The sequence below is a fragment of the Podarcis vaucheri genome (genome assembly GCF_965113315.1).
Source record: "Podarcis vaucheri genome assembly, chromosome: 7".
Taxonomy (NCBI): domain Eukaryota; kingdom Metazoa; phylum Chordata; class Lepidosauria; order Squamata; family Lacertidae; genus Podarcis; species Podarcis vaucheri.
The window spans coordinates 41,695,000-41,705,457 of record NC_138765.1 but is presented as its reverse complement, the minus strand read 5'-3'; the positions used below and the strand labels follow the sequence as shown (position 1 = coordinate 41,705,457).

The window sequence follows — 10,458 nt, the reverse complement described above, 5'->3', positions numbered from 1 at the left end:
GGCAGTGACCAGTATTCTTCATTTTCACATAAGTATAGTATGAAAGCCTGTTGGCAGGTGTGCCTACTCTTTACTGCTTTTATTGGTACTATTTCTTTGACTCCTCATGGCCCTAGGTGGGACTCACTGGCGTGTCCAGATGTGCTCTGAGGACATCCCAAAACAGAAGCACCCACAAACATACTTATTTCACACACTCCAAGGCCAGGAAGAGAGTCCACAGCCTCCCTGCTCTACCTTTTTTCCTCAGGGACATTGGCTTCAGCCCCCATCTCCCAGTTTGTCCTCCATGCCTGAACCAAAGTCCAGCTTTCCAGTGGCCATCCTACAGTGCCTATGGTTAACTCCATCTCCTTTTCCCTATTCAAAAACACCCTTCTGCTGTACTCTTCCACACATGCCCCTCAGTCCTTTCCCTGGGCCCAGAAGGCTTCCTTTCTTCAGAACTTTATAGAGTGGCCAAGGCTTCATCGTCTCACAGTATCCAGATGGAAATGGTTTGATGTGGTGGTTTGATGCAGTAACACAATGTATTAATGCTGAGTATAATCCTTAGCTAGTGGGATTACACACCAGAGTGTGCAACAGGGGAAATTGTAGGTGTTGTCAAAATGATAATTGAATTCAAGGTGTACCGTCTCTCATAACAACAGCTTGAAAGTATGTAGCTAACACTAAGCTTGAATTGAGAGGTATCACCCATTTATCCTGGCCCCTCGTCATGCATTTGTGCAGCTCTAAACTGTGATCTGGACTTGCTGCAAGGCAAACCCACAAAATCATCTTGCAGCCATAGGGAGAGAAGCGGAGGTCTTCTGGCCAATTGCTCTGGTTTTGGCCTGACCTGGCCAACTTCTCTCTCCACCCAACCCAGACGAGTAATAAGATGGAAGCTTATTATGGAATTGGTGCTGCTTGTACAAATAAGCGTTTTTGCAGCATCCATATATTGCAGCATCAGAATGACAGGCCAGACTTTCTTCTGCACTTTAATCTGAATTTCCCTTTACTGTGGAAAATCTGGCAAGTAGAAAGAGCCCAGGATGCAGCTGCAGGTGCTTCTTTTGTGAAAGGCTCATGATGGCACATTTCTTTATGATGATGAGTGATTTGTGGGGTGTGGTGATGTTTTTAGTGGGCAGCAATTCATACCACTCCCCTCCTTCCATTTGCTTCCAGCCATGTTGATGACACTCCTGTGCCTATTTTCACCACTTTCTGCACACGGAAGGCATGCAGATTTCAACAATCCACTATGTGTGGAGAATTGCCTTCAAGGCTGTGATAAGAAAAGTACCAACTACAGAGGTCTAGCACAAGATCTCTCTATCACTCGTGCACAAGAAAGACTTCAGTATTTTAAAAAATCTTAACAATTTTGCCAGTGCCATATCTCACATACAAAGTACCTTTTTTGTTTCCGATACCTAGTCTTCTTGTGTCACAGCACTTACAGTGCTCAAAAGAGCAGTCCTAGTCTAAAAATTGAGCCCTAAGGACACATGACTGCAGAGGTGGCCAGCTCACTCCAAGTTGCCTCCTAATTTGAGAAACCTTGTGATGTACTGGTGAAGGCAAAACTGCCAGCAGCCTTTTGAGGTTGGGTTCACCAGTGCTCTGTTTTGCCTTAATTATAAAACGGCTTCTGCGAGGGAGAGCAAGTAGGATATAAATGGGTGCATGTTTCGTTGAGGGAGGCGTGCCAGTAACCCAGGGCTGGTGAGTGGAAATAGGGCTGGGAATGGAATCCCATTTCTTTACATGTCACATTTTGGGACAGAAGACAAGAGACCCAAGAGATGCCGCTTCAATTTTTATTCAAAAGACTCATGATATAAAGCTTTAGAACGCCTCAGGCTGCTCCATCCTCATTATGCCTTGGCCCCTCCTTTGGTTCCTTCCGAGGCTCTCACCATGGCAAAACATTCCCTTCCCAAGTCACCAGCACCCCGTGTTGCTTTTCAGAGAGGTTGCAAAGCACTTTCATAATGCCAGACACACTTTCTTCAACGGTCAGGTCAGCCTGCAAGGTACAAACCATGGTTAGATAGTGATTCTGCAGAGGCACAAGAAAATCTGCAGTGATGGATGAGAGCTCAGCCAACCACATGAGTGATGGTTTTGCCTATCTAGCTACCAAAGGAGTGGCCAAAAGGGAGGGATGGGATAAGTTTGTCCTTGGTTGTTATTTTAGTGTGGGCCTGACTGAATATTCACTTCTCCAAACAATAAGCAAAACTATATGCAGCTATCCTTGGAAATCGGCACACCCCAAAAATCTGTGATGCAATTCCCCAACCAAAAATGTGATCAGCAGTGTATTTATTACAGGCAAGTGTGGATAAAAATGCATCCATTAGTGAGCTCTTGGTTTCCAGGTTGATGTATAAATGAATGAATACCGTGGAAAAAGTGGATAGAGGAAAGTTTTTCTCATAACACTAGACTAGAATTCGTGAAAATCCAGTGAAGCAGAATGTTGGAAGATTTAGGACAGATAAAAGAAAGTTAAACATGGAACTCACTCCCACAGGAGGCAGTGATGGCCACCGACTTAGATGGCTTTAAAAGAGGATTGGACAAATTCGTGGAGAATAAGGCTATCAATGGCTACTAGCCATCATGACAGCTATGCTCTGCTTCCACTGCCAAAGACACTCCAACAACTGGGGGCTTCCTTAACTTTAGTGGCCAACTCCAACAACTGGGGGCTTCCTTAACTTTAGTGGCCAACTCCTTGGGGTGGGCAAGGAAGGTCAATGCTTGGGCCTGCCAGCAGGAGCCTCTTCCCTTGGGTGTGCACAATATTAGTAAGACTTTCAACAAGAGAACTGGTGAGGCTTAGGCTCAGCCAGACTTCCTTTTGTGCTACATTTCTAAGCACAGATCCTGGATTTCCAGGTCTGTGTCCGGGGTGTGTGTGTGTGATTTGGTTTTTGCCCTTCCACTTTCCCCAGGAAACCCTGTGTTTTACTGCTGAATCAGAGCACACAACAGTTTGCAAAAAAGCTGATTGCCATTTGCTCCAATTCAGCAGTAAAAACACTGGTTTTCCTGAGGAAAGTGGCAGGGCAATACACTCTTTCTGCCTGGACCTGGAAATCCCAGACGTGTGCCCAGAAATGTGGCCCAAAAGGAAGTGTGGATGAGCCATTAGTGTGTGTGTGTATAGTTCTGAATTAGAATGAAGTAATGCAGAGAGTTCTTAAGAAGAAATCCTTAGCTGACTCACCTGCTCACTTCCCAGCTCTGTTTTCACCCAGCCAGGATGAACAGCAGTGCACAGGATCCCATCATCTTTGTAGCCCATTGATTGGCACTTGGTGAGCATGTTCAAAGCAGCCTGGGGATGGACAAAGACATGAGCAGACCCTAATCATAGATGCAGAGAGCAGAAAGGTCAACTAGGCTGCTGGCTCAGTATACCGTATTTTTTGCTCTATAAGACTCACTTTTTCCCTCCTAAAAAGTAAGGGGAAATGTGTGTGCGTCTTATGGAGAGAATGCAGGCTGCACGGCTATCCCAGAAGCCAGAACAGCAAGAAGGATTGGTGCTTTCACTGCGCAGCGATCCCTCTTGCTGTTCTGGCTTCTGAGATTCAGAATATTTTTTTTCTTGTTTTCCTCCTCCAAAAACTAGGTGCATCTTGTGGTCTGGTGCGTCTTACAGAGCGAAAAATACAGTAAATTGAGGTTATTCTCCCTGCTCTTCACATAACCAACACTGATTGGGCAGACACTGAAGCTGAATTCTCCTAAGTTCTGGGACAGTTTTGCTACTGAGACATGGAATATACTATGCTAAAAAGATGATGATGTCTATGCAATGGCCATAAAGTGTAGTTGCAGTTGCCACATCACTTGGAACTGGTCCAGAAACTTCCCCCACCAACCCTAACATCTCTAGGAGGTAACAACCACTGACATGGAAACTGCAAACAGGTACCAGAATTATATAACCTAGTGCCCTCCAGATGTTTTGGACCTCAACTCCCATCTGGCAACTACATGACTTTTGGAAGAATTCTTACTGTGGAATTCAGGCACACAAAGCAATTTTATCCACTCGTAAGACAGAACAATATGTTCTGTATGGGCAAAATGTCCAACTTGGAGAGGGAGAAAGTTGGTGGGTGTTACACAAGGCATTTCAGTAGCACATCACTCACTAGGCCAGCCATTTTTGGGTACATAGAAAAACTTTTTCAAGGAAGGCAATGGACAGAAATGCCAGATTTGACCCATGTCCCACAGGAGAAGCCTGACCTTGCTGCAGCGATAGGAGACGACTGGGAAAGCGAAATAATGCTCTGGTGTTTTCTCAATGGATCCTAGAACAGTGGACATGTTGATGATGGCTGCTTTCCCGCAGCTCATGCCTTTCTGATTGGATCCGTGGGCAGCCTTCTTCAGCAACGGCAATAATTCCTAAAGAGAGGCAAAAGCTCTTCAGCTGTACAAAACTGGTCTGCATAAGGATCTGCTAGTAAATGGGCACAAGATTGCAAAGACCATCCACCTCTGGCCTTGTTTCTTACACCTCTCAATTTCTACCCCAGAATATCCTAGTTGGCTTTTTAAAAACGGAAGATATTAAGACTCAGCTCTGTTTGGGAGTAATGGAGGGTAGATGCTGTCACAGAGCTGGGCTGATCCTGCAGAACTTTCTCTTACCAACTCAGCCTGTGAATTCACCTAGCCAGAGGCTATTCCCAGGGGCCTTTTGAAGATAGGAGGAGTGACCTCCCTAACTCAAATCCAGGTGTCACCATTTACAGCCCACTGACCAAGCCCACAAGTCCCATTCTTTTCTCTTAATAATTTTGACCCTCAACAATGAAGCAGTCTGCATATGCAAAGAGGAAAGGCTGCTGTATTGCCCTTTGCTATCTCCGGCCAGCTGTGCTGCCAGGAGCTGGCCTGGGAGGGGCAAGTCCTAGTCCACTCTGCGTCATGGGGGCCTGCTTCCCACCCTGTAGTCCAGGAAGGGATTGCTCTTGTGCAGAAAAACTGACCTTGGTCACTAACATTGGGCCCACAAGGTTGATGGTGTAGACGTCCAGCATGTCTTTAGCAGTGGCTGACTCCAAAGTACAGGGCGGCATGACCCCAGCATTGTTGATCACCACGTTCAGCCCAGCGCCTCCCAGGCGGGCCTCAACCTTCTTGGCAGCTGCCTTGACACTTGCCTCATCGGTGGTTTCTACAAAGAAGAAGAAACAAGACTCTGTTTTGTGTAGGACTTGACTGCATTCTCACCTGTCTCGCTTGTGTCAGCTATTCACAATAAGTGGGATTATTGGCATGCTCATTCACGTAGGAGAAATGCAGGGAGAGCAGGATTGCATCTTGTGGCTCTGCTTCAGTGTCTTCATCTGAACACTTGTAAGCTATGTAAGGTCACATGTTTGGATGTGTACATGGAGGTTGGTGGGGGCATATCTCTCTCTCTCTCTCTCTCTCTCTCTCTCACACACACACACACACACACACACACACACACACACACACACCATCCGAGCCAGGCAGATCTCTGGAGGGAATACCATCCCTAAGAGGGCTTGGCTCTCATTCTCGCTCAGCCATTCATGGTGATAGAGAGGAGAGCATCTGAGGCACAGCTTCAAAGCCTGGGCTAGTTAATACAGGTGCAGATGGCTCTTGAGGTGACCAGGCCCAATACCTTTTAAAGCTCAATTTTTTAAAAAATAAAAATAGTTAAGCGAGGTGATACTGGGGCCCACTGCCAAGAGCATTTTGGAGAAAGCATCCCTTTCAATCATACTTCCTTACCCCTCTGCAAACTTCTCTTTCTTTAAGGGGCAGTCATGCAGTTTTGCTTTGTATAGCCAGGGGGGAAGGAGCTGGGTGGGGCAGGGAAGAGTGAGGATTAGAGTTGAAATGTCATCAAGAGGTGCCTATCTTATTTCCTTCATAAGCAAATAGAAGCTTGCCTTTTGAAAAAGCCTTGGGCGCTTGTCATTATTTGGGAGGGGCCTCAAAAGCAAGTAGAACACCTAATCTCTGCTGAGCGAGGCCCTCATTCAGCTTTACAGAGGAGTTGCACACACCCATTCCATTGCCATGGCAGCTGGATCTGATCAATGGGGTGTGGGATAAGTCAGCTGTCAGGTCCAGCCTATTGCTATCAATTGTTGCTGGGAGGGGACCATTTATTGGCTCAGGGCACCACTGCTAATCTCTGCACACATGCCAAGCCTTCCTAGTACCTTTATAAGACATTATCTTTTGACTACTCTTGCGATTTCTTAACTTATTACCTCAAGTTTCTTCTTTCTTTGCAATGCAAGCAGTTACAACAGCAAAGCATGATCGTTTCTGCTAAGCTTTTCTTACCTGTTTATCCCACAGAATCTTAGATGTGGTTTGGTCAACTGGAAAGTAATTCATGAACCCGTATGGCATTCTCAGCCCTCCAAAACTTTGTGGCTAATGCCTGTTATGAAATTGGAGCTAAATGTGCTGCTTATCTCAAAGGTTTGGGTGGGTATCACAACCCTCCAACATTTCTCTGATGAAATGATAATGCCTTATAAGGTACTAGGAAGGTTTGTGGGTGACTTAGAACCACAAGGGGAAATGGAGGAGAACAGTTAGAAAACTATTGTGCATGCTTAAAAAGGCTATGAATATTAGTCAAACCACCCAGTTGGAGCTAGAGCTAATCAGCATGATCATGGGATGTATGTAGCGAAGGGGGTACATATCAAGGGGAAAATATGAAATAAGTGGACCGGGAAGTCTGTAAACTGCAGTCTCCTAACCAATAGCACAATGTAAGAGGGGAATTTGGACGGAATACTTAGGGCAAATTTATCCAACAGATTCTGACTTGTAGTGCTTGTTTTGGGGCACATTAAGGGAGGGGAGAGGGCTTGTTAAAGATCCTCTATCTAGTTCATGGTCTAGAGGAGCATCTAAATACAGCCAGTGGCTTAAGAAATGACCAGATACAACAGGGAGAAGAAGCTGCCAAGGCTCAAATTAAGAAGCAACAGCCTTGCTGCTGTTTGCTGAAAGAGCGGAGAGAGCTTACCGAGTTGCAGAATTGCCAGATTGGGGTGCTTGGATGCCAGTTGCCTCAGCTCCTGTAGGAAACAAAATAAAACAAATTATATCATGTTGTAATGTGTCCGAAGTTCCCCCACGTACATTACCACAGAGTTGTTAAAACTATTGTGCAGGTGGCAGCCTGAGGCTTCCATACTATCTCCCACAAGGGCATTGTGGGACTGAACTTGAACAACATCAAGAAAGAACTCAAGAATGGCTGGTGATAGCCATGTGGTGGAGCTGGAGCACCAAGTTCAAACCTCTTCACAGCTAAAGTTCACATGTAGACTGAAGGAGAACAATATACTTAATTACCCATTTCCTCCCAAGGTGAGCTAAAACTGGCAGGACAGCTTACTCTATGGCATTAACCCCTTCATGCATTAATTAAACTTAAGCAGGTTGGTTATATGAGGCAGTTTATCCCACAATAGGTGAGTTCTGGGTCTGAAAAGGTTGGAAATTTATGCCCTATGGGAATAGTCTTGGTGATGCAACTAACTGACCAAAAGAGCCAAGTGAGGGGCCATCTACCCCTGAGAAATTGTGCAGCTATACCAAAGTTTTTAAAAAGCTAGATTTTCTGTGCTCAGAAAACAACAGCTGGAAGCTGAAGAGGGGAAGCATTAGAGGGGAATGTTTTCACATTGTGCAGGTGCCTTGAACAAAGGTGTGGTTGTTCCATAGTAAATGCCCCATGTAGAAGCAGCTTAACTTTTAACATGCCCTGGAGCTAGTTGAACATGGCTACTACCACTGTGAAAGCTCCAAAGTATTCAGTGTAGGCTGACTTCACCATGTTAAAACGAGGTCATGTGCTAAGGAGTTTCTTTGCAAACCACAGCAGTAGACTCTTTTTTCTCTTATTGGAACAATAAGTGCCATTCTAATATTCAGCCTCATGTTTATTTCTCTTTGCTACAAACTCAGTTTGCCTCCAGCAACACTCAACTTCCGCATTTGTAAATACTGGTAAATCCAAGCCTCCCTGTTCTCTCCTCCAAATGGAGAGGCCCCTAAATTAGGGAAGTCTAGAGCATGCGGCTCCACAAACAAAACAAACAACCAGAGTTCTCAAACAAGGGTTTGCAAACTTGCCCATCTCCTGTTTTAAATTCTATGGCTGAGACAAGCCTCTTGCTTATATAACAACTTGGAAACTTTTTAGCACAGATTCTGAAAAGGGCTCTTGCATGCAACACTGACTTATGGAAGTCAGAGTAACACAATCTGGCAGCAGGGAAGGAGAAGTTCCAGCTGGAAAGGATGGAGTGTGGATGGATGTCTGACAGTTGCTTCAGGGGAGGGGGAAAAGTGGATCTTTCTCTTGCATGCACACGCAGGAATTGAAACCCCTAAACTGGAGGAAATAAGATATTTCTGCTTATAAACAATGTGCAGGGGTTAGGGAGACAATGGGATTTGCAGAAAGACGCCTGTCTCAGACACATCAGCTTTGCAGAGAGAAAGTGTTTGTCCTCCTATCGTGGAAGGGTGTGTGTGTGTGTGTGTCCCGAGAGGGAGACTTTCTGCCTTCAAAGTCAGCTAAAGAGAGTCTAACAACTCACCTGTGCTCTGGCCCCTTCTGGATCCCGGCAGGTTGCGAACACTACTTGGGGAGGGTTTGGTTTCTCAAGGAAACATTTCACCAGTTGCAGCCCGATGCCTCGGTTGGATCCTGTCACCAAGACACTGCGAATGTGACCTGATGCCATCCTGTTCTCACAGAAGCCGTTACTCCTTTCTGCAGCTCCTCTGTGCCTTGCCCCAAGTTTTCTTTCCAGTGGGCTGGGCGTGTGTCATTTCCTGCCGTGACTGGGGCACCCGCCTTCCTTCCCACTGGCTGGCTGCAGAAGAATATCAGATTCCGTGTAGGCAAGCTCAGACTGCTCTTTGCTCAGAACCAATGGGCAGAAGGGATATGGTCAAGCATGAGGAAGTTTTTACAAGTTTTGCAGGCTTTTGGACTTAAAAATAAATACGCCTCCAAGTCCTGTGAAATAAATGGGTGTGTGCGCACCAGTGCTTCTCAAGCATTTTAGATTGAATTGGGACCCACCTGTAAACATTTCCACTTGACCTATGCTTTCTAGGCATGGCTCTGAGTGGTTTACCCCCACTCCTTTCCAAGGGAAAAACTGCTCTTTAGTGGCAGATCAGAAGAAATGGCAATCCAGGGGAAACCCAAATTGCTGTTTGCCCCGATTGAGCGCTAAAGATTTGTTTTCCCAGGGGAAAACAGCAGGGCAATAGGAAGTGTGGATAAGCTGTAAATTCTCCTTTCAAATCCCATCATCCTTCCTGAAACAGTCCATACAAGTAAGGACAAATTCCAATTCCTTCACATCTTCAATAGTATTTACTCATGGCACAGAGCAGAAGTGGGGGACATGTCATGCTCTTTCTGGGGTAGTTTGTCCACCTTTTGTCGCCCCCCCACACACTCAGCTCTCACCTGTGGCTCCTAGAAGCTGTCAGCATGCAACAGTGGCCACACCCTGGGAAACGGCTTCGACTGGCTGGCTAAACCAGGTGAGAGTAGCCGATTACAACCCAGGGAGATAGACTAGTATTTCCTTTTCCTTTTCTTTCTTTTTTTACAATCAGGTAGTATATAATTTTTTTTGGGGGGGGGAATAAAATAAATAATTTTCAGAAAACTATAAGGGATGTTGGGAGTGCAGTGGCAGCAACTGTGAGAGGTCTCTGACTTGCACCAAGCTCAGGACTATCAGAAACTAGCCCAGGCCAGGAGAAAACCAGGCTGGCAATAATACTATTAGTAATAGCATGTATGCATAGAGGTGGTAGCCTGTTTCCTTTAGGAGGTATGCTAAAAGAAAAAAAATACCTCTAATTCCCTGATGGGGTATATAGAGCTCGTATAGAGTCCTTAGATGGAGTTCCCTATTGGTCGGAGAGAAAAAGCAGAGGACAAGAAGTGTATATTGAAAAGCAAAGCACCTTTATTAAAGAGAAAATAAACTGTTGCAACAGGGTCCCCACTCACCACACGCAGGAGGGAGGAGAACCCCAAACAAAAGAAAAACAGAAGTTTATACCTTCCAATCCACAGGTGGACCTTCCCACAACCTATCCAGCCAGAGCGTCAGTCATACATCAGAAATACGTTATAGAAGGGAGGTACCGTATTTTTTGCTCTATAAGACTCACTTTTTCCCTCCTAAAAAGTAAGGGGAAATGTGTGTGCGTCTTATGGAGCGAATGCAGGCTGCACGGCTATCCCAGAAGCCAGAACAGCAAGAAGGATTGGTGCTTTCACTGCGCAGCGATCCCTCTTGCTGTTCTGGCTTCTGAGATTCAGAATATTTTTTTTCCTTGTTTTCCTCCTCCAAAAACTAGGTGCGTCTTGTGGTCTGGTGC

General features: G+C 45.6%; 1 protein-coding gene across 1 annotated transcript; it reads right to left on the bottom strand.

Moving 5' to 3' along the window:
* Window positions 1-1,800: 1,800 nt before the first annotated feature.
* Window positions 1,801-8,885, bottom strand: LOC309537695 (C-signal-like). The gene is made up of 6 exons (XM_082232609.1): window positions 8,643-8,885; window positions 7,058-7,109; window positions 5,016-5,203; window positions 4,267-4,428; window positions 3,233-3,343; window positions 1,801-2,023 (listed from the first exon to the last, which is right to left on the bottom strand). The coding sequence occupies exons 1-6, from the start codon at window positions 8,787-8,789 to the stop codon at window positions 1,910-1,912; spliced, it is 774 nt and encodes a 257-aa protein (XP_082088735.1). The 5' UTR covers window positions 8,790-8,885; the 3' UTR covers window positions 1,801-1,909.
* Window positions 8,886-10,458: the final 1,573 nt, after the last annotated feature.